This window comes from Pantherophis guttatus, chromosome 2 (assembly GCF_059756535.1).
Source record: "Pantherophis guttatus breed Tessera chromosome 2, ASM5975653v1, whole genome shotgun sequence".
NCBI classification, from domain to species: Eukaryota; Metazoa; Chordata; class Lepidosauria; order Squamata; family Colubridae; genus Pantherophis; species Pantherophis guttatus.
In genome coordinates this window covers 174548301-174563264 of record NC_142064.1, presented here as the reverse complement: position 1 = coordinate 174563264, position 14964 = coordinate 174548301, and the positions used below count along the sequence as shown (strand labels likewise).

At 37.7% G+C, this 14964-nt stretch overlaps 1 protein-coding gene across 4 annotated transcripts in view; it reads right to left on the bottom strand.

Moving 5' to 3' along the window:
• Positions 1–6556: 6556 nt before the first annotated feature.
• CACNA1A (calcium voltage-gated channel subunit alpha1 A) overlaps positions 6557–14964 on the bottom strand; it is a 360780-nt gene continuing 352372 nt past the window's right edge. For 2 of the 4 annotated variants that reach the window (XM_087887342.1, XM_087887340.1), the window contains one exon: positions 6831–8063. In XM_087887342.1, the coding sequence (XP_087743468.1) occupies positions 7377–8063 (687 nt within the window). In that variant the 3' untranslated portion in view covers positions 6831–7376. Of the gene's footprint in view, positions 8064–14964 lie in introns of all 4 variants that reach the window. The other 2 variants (XM_087887339.1, XM_087887341.1) reach the window with 2 other exon arrangements.

Here is a 14964-nt window from a genome sequence, read left to right as displayed (position 1 = left end):
TTTAGGATTCCTCCCCATCATTGGGATAAATCAGAAAGTCCCGTGGTTCAACTGAATGTGGGCTTCACCTTCTGAGCAGGCACAGACTTCTCAAATTTGAGAGAAAATCCTCTAAACCTGGAATTTGATTGCATTTATGAGAGAAAAACGTATTTGTTGTGCTATACGTGACCTTAGAACTTGGCTCAGAGGAACTCGGAAGTGAATATTGTTTGCTGTCCCGATGATCTGGCCAGAACAGAATAATCACGAGATAGACTTATGTCTGGCTAACGTCATTGGTTTCTTTGCTAAAATTAAGAAATCAATTAAATACTCCAAACTGCCTTCAGTCATGAGACCAGTGCCAGATGATGACAGTCTGCCAGTATAAAAGCCATCACAGAAATAGAGCCTAAACAAAAACAGATGAAAAAGTTGCAGTGTAGCAGACAGGCAGACAGGCAGACAGTGACAATGACCCACATTTTGAACTGTGTATGTTTGGTGAACCTCATCTCATAACAATCAATTAAATCACCTGTTCAGAGACTTATGTTTGTCTAAAATTAAAAGCAGAATTACTATGTTCAAGACTGCAAGGATGGTGTTTCCTATCACCAGACTTTTTATACATTGAGAGAAAATGCTTGAAACCTGATTGATTGCATTCATGTGGAAGAAAATTGCATTCTGAATTTACAGAAAGATGGCTAGTCGAGAATATCGCCTTAAGAGTGGGAGAATGTTGATGTTAGATCTGCTGCATGAGACAGAAAATTATTTGTTTTCCGATGAATAAAAAGTTATAAAGAAATAGCATTATTGAACTTCTAAAAGATGAATCGTGTGATCAATGTTATGGCTGCCCTTTGACTTGCCATCACTTAGGAAATGGGGAATGTTTCGGGAAATTTGAAAACTACTTTTGTAAATAGCTTTCTTATTAACTGGTTTTTCATATCAATAATCAAGATTAAAAGTATCTTCTAGAAGTTCAATAATTTATTTACAAAGTATAATATATTCTTTTGCATTGGCAGAATCTTAAAGGAATAAAAACTTCAATGAAACATTTTCATTGTCATGAGCAGAGCACTAGACTGATGGCTGTATTAATAACTTGAAACAAATGTTTCCTGTTTTGCACGATTTTTTTGGGCTGTGCTTAGAGACTATTTTACTGATAAGCACTTTAAAGATGTTTCAGCAGGTGGCAATATCTGGTTCTTCTGGGTAGTTAAGCTGCCAAGTGCTGGGGAAATCAGGAGATTCAGGCAGTTCAAGAGTATAAAGATTTATTGAAAGCTTAAGCTCTCTAGAAGAATCTGACCAACTAATGGTCAAGGAAAACTGAGCGGGAGATAAAGGCATTCATGGTGGGCTGGACTTAGATCTCTTGCTGGTGCACACTTGTAGGGTGTGTCAAATTTTTCAGCTTTCAATTGCCAAACATTAGGGGTGCTCAAAGGTTGTGACATGTCTTAGGGATTGTAAAGATATTTTGATTATTTTAATATAATTTAAATGTGCTTTGTAATTAACTACATAACTATAACATTTTAACATTTTGTTTATTTTAGGGACTCATGGCTTATGATGTATTTGACCCCTCCCTTGGGCTCAGCTTGGTTATATCCTACATCAGCAGAATAATCCTGGTTACTATTTGGATAGGAGATCTCTAGGTGTTCTGACCAAGACTTCCTTAGAAAGTAAACAGCACAAACTTAGTCCCGGCAAACCTCTTTAATTCATACAGCTGTAAGTTACTTTCATTTACAGTCCTCAAGGCTTGATAAACTGTCTTTCACAGGAAAGACCCACCTAACTCACGTGGAACGCTGCCAAAGAGCTAATTTCCAGACTCAGGGCACAACTTGGCACAAACAAAATTTTCAAATCTTGAATCGGAGAGATGAACTAATTGCTTCCTGCAAAAGCTCACATCCCATTCGCTTCTCTTTTATGTCTTATGGGAGGGGCCAATCATCTCCGAGCCTTACTCCCAAGTCAACCCTGTTTCCTTAATTGTTCCTGTCTCCTAGCAGATCTGTGCATGCGCACACTGGGAACAGGCTCATGCTGTTGTTCTGCCTCACTGATGTCAGACTCCAGAGATTCCAGAGGCAGCAAAGAACTATCAGGTGGCCTTGGCCCCCTTTCTGTCTCCGACTCAGAGCCATTGTCTGAGCCTTCCCCAGACTCCAGGACTGGCCCACGTTCTTTCCCAACCTCCTCACTGTCCGAATCTGCTGCCAGCTCTGCTGGCCGCTGGCAGGCCACAACACTAGGGAATTCCAGGACTAAGAATTTAAAGAAACCTAAAAAAAATATGATAAAGTATTGTTTTCAAGAAAACTATATGAAAAGTCCACAAAATCCAAAGCTTTACTTGACCAGAGATTAATTTTTTAGTTTAGAAATATTTTTAAACAATAAGGTTTCTATTAGTAGTTTCATATTGTGTATTTGCTATCATAAGATGAATTTGTGAAATATTGTATGGTCTAGAATGTATTTCTAAAATACAGATGAAATACTGAGGAATAATGAAAAGTCTTGGAAGAAAAAGGAAAAAGAGGACAGCCAGCAGCAAGAGGACAGTCAGTTACAGGAGCGCCATTGGAAGTTAGGGTTAGAGTGTCCTGGAGAAAATCTATATGGCTACTGAAAGTGGACATTGACTTGATGGCATATAATAAATCAACTGTAAAGTCTGCAGGGAGTATTCTTTGCAGGGATGAAAAATAGATGTTTAATTAGCCTTGGATTTTTCCACTTTCTTTTTCCATTGTTTGAGTTCAATATCATTTAACAAACTACAACTCTTTCATGGCTGGACTTTGTGAAATGCAAAAATATTTTTAGCATTGCCTATTTTTTTTTTATTGTCTATAGCAAGGGTTTTATTTTAAAAAACAGGCTTAAGTCATTTCCAGTGGTAAATTCAATTTGCTGGGAAATATTAGAAATCAGGTCTCATGAACTGAACAACATGGAGGATAATTTTATGATTTCTGCTCTCAGAGAACCCTTTTCACAGGTCCATGTTTAGAATATTCCCTCTTTCTGAGTGTAAGTGGTTTCTATGTTAGCATTACATGCTGTAAATGAACGTTATTTCTGACATGTTCCATATTGATGCGTATACTTTCGTTACTCTCATAGTAACTAATTTGTATAATTAATTCAGAGCAATTTAGGTCAGTAACCTACATAATTTAAAGAATAGCAGGATTTGTTTTTCATATATCTAATCTACTTAATATCTAATTACATTTGGTCATGAAACTACAAGTGACACTGAATACACTTTACTAGTGGTATTTACAAGCAGCTAGTTTTTGTTGTTCCTCATTTTTCATTATATAAAGTCCATGGAAATAAGCTGCAGTTCTATAGTTTATTGGATGAAAATCAAGATAAATAATAGTTGAGAAGCAAACAAAAAAGTTTATCTTTCTAAATTTTAATTTATGAAAATGAAAACCTACAGTTTCTTACTAAATTTACCCAAATGCACGTATCTAAAATTTAATACAACTTCTCGGCCCTTAACCCCTCCATCTGACAGGAAAATAATCTTTTTTTTCTATTCTCAGTTAATCTAAGATGACTCAAAGGAAATGATCTGGGGGGAACTTCCTTATTAACAGTACTTCCTTATTAAGAGTACCTTATTAACCTTAATAAATTGATAGGATACAAACAGTAATCCATAACTTAAAAACATTAAAAACACGCTCCTAAGTGACCTGGGCATTTATCTGTCAAAAAAAAAAACAAACAAAAAACCCAACAACCAATAATGCACAGTTCCAACTAGAATTGTAGCTTAGAGCAGGGCTTTCCAAGCTTGGCTGCTTTAAGACTTGTGGACTCAATTCCCAGAATTCACCAGTTAGTTTGGGAGTTGAAGTCCACAAGTCTTAAAAGTGGCCAAGGTTGGAGACCCCTGTCTTACAATACTCAAATATATGATCAAGAAGGTCTGCTAAGGTCATTGGGTTTAGGTGGACATAAGACTATGGTGATTTGCATCTGCACTAATTCCAAGACATTTTTCATATTTTCAATATATGATTTATTTTAAAAATAATTGTATAGCATTTGAGAGGTATCCATTTGGAACTTGGTTTTTTTTAATAGAAGAGTCTGATGATACTCATGCCCGTGTCGTGTGTTCTGGAGACAACAGATGTGTACTTTCCAGCCAAATTCGCTTACTCATTTGTGCTGTTAGCACTGACCCTCTTGATTCTGAGTTATGATATAATACAGCCTTCTTTACATTCCAAGTTGGCCTTCAGTTTTGAGATCCGTTTTGATAGTGAGGCGGTTAATGATATTAGTTGCAATTGATGAGCAATTTCAGAATATTGACAAATGGATTGATAATTTTGGAAATGGATTTGTTTTTGTTTCAACATGTTTCAACATATGTATTCATGTTCAGACAGATATTCCAGAATAGGTGTTACAGGTGATTTACAAGGTAGGAATGTGCTAAAGAATTATGTGGTTGCCATAACAGCATCTTAATTGTATGTGACCTGAAAGTCTTAAAAGACAGTTCAGAACTCTATAGCTATCGTACCAAGTTATTGGTTCTATTTTTCTTCCATGTGCCATGTAAAACCATTCATGTTATTTATTTAACAGTGATATAGAGAGAGATGCATACACTCTGTATTTATTTTCAACTCAATGTAGTTGGGACTCCTGAGATACATCCCTCTTGTTAGATTACAAAATTATTGCATAAAAAGATTACTTTTTTTATTTAAAATACTGACATGCTAGAGGCCAGATTGTCTTTTAGTCTTGTTGGGACTTGATCTTTAGTTGTAATTCTGACCGCAATGATAACATCCCTTAATTCCAATGCTTGCTGTATTGGTAATTTTGTAGTTCCACTTGATCTTCCCTAGTTTACATCAACTGTTGTTTCAATGCCATTAACATTTCTTGTCATTGGGATGCTATTCTTGTAAAAGTATTTAAGATTAGTAATACACTGTGCCATACTGTGACAATTGCCTCATAAGATGTTTTATCAGTATTCCAATCAGGAGCTGCAGTATATATGTAAATAAGTGCAATGCTTATATGTGAACCATATTGGTTTGAAGTAGGGATGTGGGGATGTGGATTCAAAAGGAAAAATGAGTAGGAATGCATGTGAATGCTTATGTCACATCTTATGGGAACATTTTAAAGATGTATTACTTTTCCCTGGGTTCCTATACAAGCACATTAATCATTTCCCCTTCCTTTAAGATCATTGTGCAATCCTACAAATAAACATACCACAAAATCATGATAGGCCTTGATTTGCATATATACATGTGTACACATATTCACACTATAGTAAATATCCATTGGCCACCACATACCATGTAAAATAAAACTTGACATACGATAAATGGGATTGCATTAGATTTTGATTTTTTGTAGACCAGTGTTGATCAATCCCAACATAAAAAATTGGGTTGACACAACAATTATAGCCATATGAGTACTTTCTGATTATATGTTCACCAGTAAATTTCATTCATCTATCCTTGCCTATATACCTAGTCATTCTCTGACCCTTCAAACAATAATCTGGATGCTGATACTGATTCTAAAGGCTTCAGGGAGGGAATAAAAATATACAGTGAAATCTCGATTTACTGGACCAAGGTGAGGCCCATGCAGCAGACTTCACATGCAGACCAAATTTCCTTAATGATTTATGTAATTTGCTTAATATCATCGTGCAAATGCCATATTTGTAATATAATTTAATTAGATTATCTGTTGGACCAGTCAGCATATATTTTCATTTGTTAAAAAAATACTTTGTCCATTATTTTTATGTACTTTAAAGAACATTGCAATAAAAAGTCATGCAAATGATATAAAATGACACAAATTACATAATTTCTTATTTCATGGGCATTCATATATGAGGGCACCCCTCAGTTAAAACGAGATTTCACTATATTTAGAAGTCTGCCAGGATTTGGCAGGATAAAATAGTTGATACCCAATCTTGTTGTGGGTAAATGCTAATATATAGACAAATGAGGGAATTGTTATATATAGATATAGATATTTAAAAAAAGAGTAATCCACGGACTCTCATTGACCAACTTCTGCTTAACAGCTTGTTCATACTTTTCATCTTAGAAAGCAGCAAAAGAACAATGATTATCAGTCATGCATTCCAATACATATCCTTTCATACAGCATTAGATCATCATAAGAGGAAGGGGTGAGAGGAGGAATGAGAATCAAGTATGGGGAAATTAACAATAAAGCACATTTCAATCAAAAATTCATTTTTAATATTTTTGTTTTTTTAAAGGATTTTAGAGATTTTTTTCATTTGTCTTTTTACTTTGTTTCATGCAATATTTCACAGTCCCAATCCCACAGGTTTTTTTCAACTTTTTTTTTCCAAACAAGTAGGAAAAAAGAAATAAAGAAGCTGAGGAATTATTATTTTGATGTCATTTCTTTGTCAAGCAGGACCAAAATATCAGAAGAAAATGCTTAATTTTTATCAATTATTTTTGTCCTTTTTTGTTTTTTTGTTGTATTATTTCTTTTTTTATTATCTCTGCAGGCAGTAATATTAGGGTTTGGTATAACCAGCAAGCACTCCTCTCTCTGTGTGTGTGATATATATGTGTGTGTTGGGGATGTGTATTTGTGTGCATATCACCCTCTTAAAATGTCAGGTCACAAACTTTTTTTTTTAAAACATTAAGTTAATTAGGTAAATTGAGATGATAAAACTCATCAATAGAAGCCCAGGGTTGTCTTTTGGTTTACTTTTGCATCTTTTTAAAAGGTTTTTTTGTTTCTTAAACATTTCCAGAATGTCTTTGCTGACAGACTCTTCCTGTCTCTCCCATCTGCCTCAGGGGAAAGCGGCTTCTGGTCTTGCTTCGCAGAGGCAGAGTTAGGTGAAACCCGGGGCTCTCGGGCGGCCCCAATTCCCCCCACACCTGAGTGCGTTTTCTTTTGTAAATTCTGAGTGACGCCCCTCCCTCCCACCCTCAATTCACTCACCACACACAACTTGATCTGTAAAAGATAAGCATGCTCTGATCTCCCAGACCCCTCGCTTCCCTAGCCTCCCCCCCAACCCCCAGACCCTTGCTCCCTCCCGACCCCAGATTCCCCCCAACAAAAGATAAAAAGTTCCCCTCCCCACCCCCCTCCACAATTGCAGGTTTCTCCTCCGGGATACCTTCCGCAATCGGCTTGGCAGTTCGTTTTGCTTTTCCGTCTTCCACTCGCCTTCCCCCCCACAACCTGGGGAAATCTCCTCCCTTCGGGGTATGTGTGTGGAGTGCGTGTGTGGCGCGTGCGCGCACGTGTAAGGTGAAGCCACTTGTAGGTTAGCAGCAGTCGTCCTCGTCAGTTTCGCTGTAAGGTTCGTGCAGTCCTTTGCGTGACCCTGTCCCGCGCGACTTGGCTGGTCCGTGTGAGTGATAGTATCCATTGGGGAGCCGTCGCCCGTGTCTGTAGGGGGAGAGAGAGGACGAGCCGCCACCGCCGCCCACCCGGGAAGTTCTGGGCGAACGTCCTGAGCTGCTCCCCTGCGGCGGCGGCGGCGGCGGCGGCTGCTGCTGCTGCGTGGCCTCGTAGGGAAAGGCTTCCTCGCCTACGGGGCTGCCGTAGTCCCGACTCCGGTGGTAACCGCTGCCGTGGCGAGGCCCCGGCGGGGGCTCAGAGACTTGTGGCGCCGACCACCGGCTACTGGCATGGCGGTAGCCGCGAGGCGAATCGTTTCGCGGCGGGACAGTGTGTCGCTCCATAGCCGGAGACCTGCTGCGCCGCTCGGAGACGTGGTGCTCGGCAGGCAGCGAGGGGTAGCGCCGCGGGGCTGGGCTGGCTATTCGGCTGGGGTGCACCGACGGCGGTTGCTGCTGGCCCCCTGTGTTGATGGCCTTACGGACCACGGGGGAGTAGGAGATATGTGGCCGGGGTGTAGAAGGGGTCTGTGGGAGCTGGCGGCGTCCTCGCCTCGGGGTGCTGGTGCCAGACGTTGAGAGGACTGGACTCCCACTTACGGAACTACTGCCCTACACGAAAATTGAAACAAAGGAAATCAAAAAGAAAAAATATACAAGGAAAATCAACCAAGAAGAGACAGGAGGAAAAGGGGGGCCGGATTGGAAATGGGTCGGGATGAGGTTTGGATGACACAGAGACAAGGGGTGGGGTGGGGAAGGGAGGCAAGGAATAAAAATAAATGAATGGGAAAGTAATTAAAGCAACAGCCACATCAGGGTGGATTAGAGGGTAGGAAGGCAAGGAAAACACAAAGGACAATAATAATTATTTATAATTAAAAAAAAATTCAAAGGAAACCAAAAGCAAAAAAGAGAAATGGAATTTTTGTAAGTTCCAAGGATTTAAAAGTAGTAAAAAGCTTTTAAATTTATCTGTGTTCTTCCAAAAGAATGAAAGAAAGAAGGCATGGGGGAAGCAATTTATTAAATACAAAAGAAACAAAATATTTGTAGGAGAGAGGCAAGGTAGGATGTATTTGCAAAGCATGTTATCAAAAACTGAATAGCAGGGAAAAAACTTAAAAGAGAAAAGATTTGAAGTTGAAAAAGGAAGTGATAAATTGGGAAAAATAGGGACAGGATTTAGGAAATGACAGGAAGTGGGAGAGAGGATTTAACAGGAAAGATGAAGGAAATCTGGAATCATTAGTAACAGCCAAACTCTTGAAAGAGACTCTAGTGTTGATGTCCTGTACCTGAAATACCTTTGATCATCAATCTTCTGCTCATGTTGCTTACATGCTAATGATAAGATTGTGCATTATTTTCACTGCATACACAGTACTTCAATCCAACATAAAGCCCCACCACAGATTTCCTAAAAGGCAATGAAGTCCATGAAGGAAAAACAGTTCTGTAATATAGCTTGTCTTTGCTAAATAAATGGAGTAATAGCAAAAATATTGCTGTTCAGGGAGCAAAACTCGGGGTAATCTGGACCATGGCTAGCTGTCAAAATACTTGTGACGCATTAGGGACCACCATCAAGAGCCATCACTTTGACTTTCACTTTTTTGACTCATCAAGGGTGTGTGTGAAGTAAATTAATAGCCTATTTATGGTAAAGCTTTTGGGTAAGCCATGTTCTCAGAAGATCTTGAGCAATGTGGGCCTCTTTGACATAATAGAGCCCAGAGGTCAGAGCCAACTAACAATCCATCTTCAGCAGCAATTCCCAGTTAACTACATTTTGATGTATAGAGTTTCCTCCAAATAAGATTTCTATCCAGCTCTTCACAGTATCCCTGAAAATAAGGTATGTTGCAAGAAACATAAATTCCCAGAAATGTTCAAGACTGAGACTATTAGACTTATGGATCTCAACATTATTAATACATACGTAGCAATTATTTGACGAGTTTTCAAAGTAAGGGCTTGTGTATGCTTTCATGATTTGTGTGCTACACTTGCAGCCGCTCTAATTCCCCATCCTTTATGCTTCAATAACTTGATGTCACAGAGGTCATTCAAGATGTTTACTTGAGATTTTCTCCTGCTATATGAATGTTGTTAATATAAATGAACTCAAAAATTAAATATGCACTCTAAGCAAGATACATTTCACAATTATAAACAGAGTAATGTACAACTAGCTGACACTCTTGACATCTTCATGTGAAACAATCTTTCATCAACAAATTTCAAGTCTTTGAACTAAATAAGTAGGCCTGACAATAGGTGCTCACAGCACCTGCATGGTTTTAGAAGCACAGACTAACTTGATCTCAATAATTCGTTGGCATAGCAGATGCCCTGCTACAATGTGGAAAATCTTCTCAGTTATCCTTTTCATTGTATCCATAGGGTTGATGGTATGAGCAGATCAATTTCTGCAAGAATCTTAAATATCCTGTGACAAGACATTGGAAGACACTGAAAAGCCAAGCTGTGTTAAACCATCTTGTATAGCTTGGGCCATCATCAGCAGGGAAGCCCTGGGCCATCATGCCAAATAAGCCTTATCCTCAATATTATTTAGTATTTTATACTAAATAAATAAATACTTTTAATGCCAGGTGCCTCTTGAAGAGGATATGTGATCCTTGGAATACAATGACTTGATCCAGGGAACCTTTGATGTCAAAACAGATAGCAAATATTATTTAGTGATGATACAAGTTAAAAAGGCGTCTTGTGCTTGGCTAGATTGTACCAAAAGTATGGGTTTTAGACTAGGATGAATTATGTTGTCTGTAGAAAAGTATGTTTCCTCAGACATTGGGCCCAAAGTAAGAACACTGATATCATATGCATCTATTTTTATGCATGAAGAAGTCATGTATAGATTCTCATATAGGCAACACTATTTTTTAGATAAAAACTGCTGCTGATCCTGATTTTTCATAGAATTCTGACATGAGTTGCCCAAATGCTACTTACTCATCAAACATATAAACTATAAAAATATCTGTTGAGACGACAGATATCAACAATATCTGTTGAGACGAGCGTAGTAGCTAGAATTTCTATTTCTACTAGTATTCTATTTCTATTTCTAGTATATGCACATAACAAAGCTCAGATAAGTTATTTTTTTTCCTACAGCTAACACCTGGTGAGCTTGGTTGGGCTGAAGAAAATGACTAGTCCTTAATTACCCAGTGAACTTCATGGCTGAACATGGTGCAGAATTTGGACCACCACACTCCAACCATTTTAACTATTAATCACACTGGCCTATATTTACTGCCATATTTTTGGGATACACATCTACAGAATTTCGAAAGAGGATGTTCAAGGGTATAAAAAGGCAAATCACTACAGTTACCTTACATGACAGTATTTTTTAATCTAGCCTCTAGCCCTGATGATTGCTCATGTACCATCAGGCTTCACATAAAATAGAATTTTTCTAGGTGGATCTATCCCCAGCTTTGTCCTTTAGGTTTTCCAATTGTGAATTGGTTGCCACTGCAGTTCAGTCCATCCACCTTGCTTGTTGATCTTTCCTTCTACCTTTTCCCAGCATTACAGACTTTTCCAGAGAGCTATATCTTCATGCCATGTGTGCATACTGTGATAATTTGAATCTACTCATTGGTACCTCGTGAGAACTTTAGGAAGATTTCTACAATGGTACTTTTATTTATTTGCTTGGGTATCCATGATATTCTCAGGACTTTCCTCCAATACCACAGTTGAAAAGAATATTCTTTTTATTCTGCTTTTTTAAAGTCCAACTTTCACTTCCATAGAGCATCACAGGGAAAACTCATTGCCTCTGTGATTATAATCGGTGTAGGTTTAGAGACATCCCTATACCTGCATAGCTTTTCCAAAGCCTTCATTGTTAGGCCAAGTGCTAGTCTGCAGCATATTCCTGTTGATAATTGACCCTAAAATATAGAAGCTACCCACCACTTCAGTATCTTCTTTCCTAATTCCAAGACTGGTTACTGTGTCTGTTGTCTTTAGTATGGTCTACTTCAGATTTTAATCCCATTTTTTTCCCATTGTGCTCCTTGACTTTCATTACTAGAGCTTGAGATAATCTGTATTTTCAGCTATAGTGTAGTCATGAAAAAAGCAGAGATTATTGATATTTCTTCTTTCAATTTAAAAGCACACCCACCTTTCAATTAAGCTTCCCTCTGTATATATTCCACATATAAATTGGATAAGTAAGGGAGAATATACAATCCTTCTCTCTCACCTTTGTTGACCAAGAGCCAACTTGTTCTGCTATGTTCTATCCTTGCTGTGGCCTTCTAACCTATATATAAGTTTCACATGGGACAATGTGATATTTTAGGATTTCCATTTTTCTGAGCACATTCCACAGCTTGACATAACTGACCCAATCCAAGGTCCTTTTATAATCAATGAAGCTTCTTTTTTGGCTTTCTCAATTAAGAGCCTGGATAGCTCTACAGACTAAAGCACTGTAATTTAACACCAGCTGTCTGCAATTAAAGCAAGTTCGAATCTTGCCAGGCTCAAGGTTGACTCAGCCTTCCAACCTTTCTAAGGTAGGTAAATTGAGGACCCAGTTTGTGGGGGCAATAAGCTGACTTTGTATAAAATATACAAAAGTATGAAGGCTATTGCTTAACGCACTGTAAGCCGCCCCGAGTCTCCGGAGAAGGGCGGCATATAAATCAAATTTTTTAAAAAAAATTATCCAGCATGCATCAGCAATAATGCCTTATGTTTCTTGGCCTTTTCTAGATTGAATATCTGGCATCACCATTTCCATGCAGGGCTGTAATCTGCATTATATGATCCTAGATATTAGTTTGCTAACATGTGAAATTAAGTGTATAGTGTTATAATTTGCACACTGTTAAGTCTCCTTTTTTTATTGGTGTGCAGACTGACCCAGTTGGCCACTAGATTGTTCTCTAGATTTATTGGCATACTTGGTTATAACCTTTACTGATGCTTCTTCTCTTGCTTATCGTATTTCTGTAGGCATTTCATTAATTCCTGTAGCCGTTCGGCTTGATAAAGACCAGAGTGCTGATCTAACTTCACTGTTTAATACTAGAGGTTCTTGTAAATAAGGAATATTTTCTAAGGTATCTTGGATGTTAACATCTTGGCTGTACATTATTTCAGTATACTCCTTCCATTTTTGTTTTATCTTATTTAAATCAGTTTCTCTTTGTCCCTTGACATTATTTAGCATATCAGTTTAGGGTTGAAATTTTTTCTGAGTTTCAGAGATCTCTTGGAAGATCTTTCTTTTCCCATGGCTGCTTCCATCTTTACAGTTGCTATTGCAATACTGCTTGTTGTCTCTTTTAACAGCTTTCTGAAATTTTTTGTTAAGTTTCTTCCAGAGAATATTGTCTTTATTGTCTTTGGTTTCTGCTTTCTTCATAATAATTTTCAGTTTGCTCTGGCATCTAATTTGCTTTTCTCTGTTTCTTGAACCTTTGCAGTCTCTTTTCAGATTCATCCTTAATAGGTTCTTTAAATTCATTCCTAATTAATGAGATTCAACATTTCAGAGAGTAATTCGTGATGATGCCTTAAGAAATTGTGGATATATGCACAATATCACAGTGTGAAAGCTGGTTGGCTTCTACCACTTTAGCTTAACTTGGAACTTATTTATTTGGCAGATTTATATAGTCAACCATATAAAACTCATCAGCTTTCTTTTCTTTTGCATCATCCATTTGAATAACTGCCATATTAAAAGGTTGACCACAAAGACTAATTGATATTATTTGATAAATACTTGATATGACTAAGGATTGTTCTTGCTATACCCTTCCTAACGATGAAAGCAATGCCATTTCTTTTTTGTCTTAAATATCCTGAACTTATAAACAGCGATCTTTTAAATGAAATTTTCCAAATTTATTCTATCCCATCTCAATATTCTGATGACTTTGATGTCAAATGTTGATTCATTTCACCTTTCATTTTGTTGAACTTTCTCATATTCATGGTCCTTACATTTCCTGTTCTCATTGTAATTCTTTGTTTGCAACTTCAGATATTGTTTTCTTGTCTGGCAACATCAATAACTAAACATTCTGAAGGCTTTAATTTAGCCATGTCACAAACACTGTTAGCACCGTGAAAGCTCTTCAGTTCTTCCTCACTCCTGCTGAGTGCCATCTGACCTAAGGGGCTAATAATGTGGCATATATTGTCAATCATTTTATTCTTTCTGTCCATGTAATTTTCTTGGTAAAATACAGGAATGATTTATCATTGTCCTATGCAGTACGAAATGAGGCATTTGCTGTTTAGTGATTTAGTGCAATTTAGTTTTAGATTTTTTAGCAATTTTCTTCCTCCATCATATTCTATATTGCTGCTGCCCAACATAGATGCCCACTAGCTTTAGCTGGCAGCTAGGATGATCTTCACACCTTGGGTGATCCTGTTATAATTATATCCTCTTGGCATAAACTCCTGGTTTTCTTTAGTTATCCCTCCCAGGAATTCCTCTCTTCCAGAATGAAGGAGCACATCAGGGCTTTTTCAATAAAGTTCATCTAATTAAAAATCAACACATTAACAGTTCAGATCATAACTACCACCATATAGAAAAAAAAGTGAACATTTCTTGACTCAACTTGAGACAAAAAGAAACTTGAGACAAATAACTTAAATTCCGATAGGCCTTTGAGGCTTGGCAAAAGGCAGCTTGACTCTAGCATATTGTCATAGCTTCTGGGTAGTACAAGTGGATGTGGTGGTCTGATTAAGGTGTTAACTTAGAATTGGAGAGGTCAATATCACAAGAAACGTCTGTGGTTCAGCCCTGCATCCCAGATACTCTGCATGTGTCAAAAAATGGAATAAGTCCACTAATTGTTGATAGCATGAACCTGAGCATGGGGAAGCAGTTTTCTGAAACATCACAAATCATGGAGAATTAGGATGTATGGAGTATAGCAAGAAAAAAGCTTCATAAAATTTACCACTAAAATGAGATGCTGAAGGTCCCAGATACCCACTATAGCATATTTAAAAATTGCTTAAGGGACAAAATTGCCAGATTTTTAGCACTGCTAACAGGGTGTTTAGAACTGCAGTTTCCAGCATAGGTACCAATTCTGTTTGGCCAGGAACCTGCAGCTGCTCTTTAATTGTGCATGGTTCTTTCCCCATATCCCATCACCACTAAGTCCTAATAAGGTATTACGTGAACTGCCTTATACTGCATCATGGGATCAGTTTCATCTTTTGAAGACAAAAGTTGTAGATAAGATACTTTAAATGTGTCATCCAACAATAAAACCTCTCAATCTCTTCTATGATTCAATTTAGTTGAAGAGAATTGAATGAGTCCAAGTTTGTGTAAACATTAAACTCTATCCAGTATCTATAGATGAATGTCATTAGGAGTTTTGGAGTAAGGTATCTTCAATATACTAATGTAATCAACTTCTATAGCTCAATCTTGTATTAGTCAAGAAAGATTGAGTACATGTTTAAGCAGCACTGG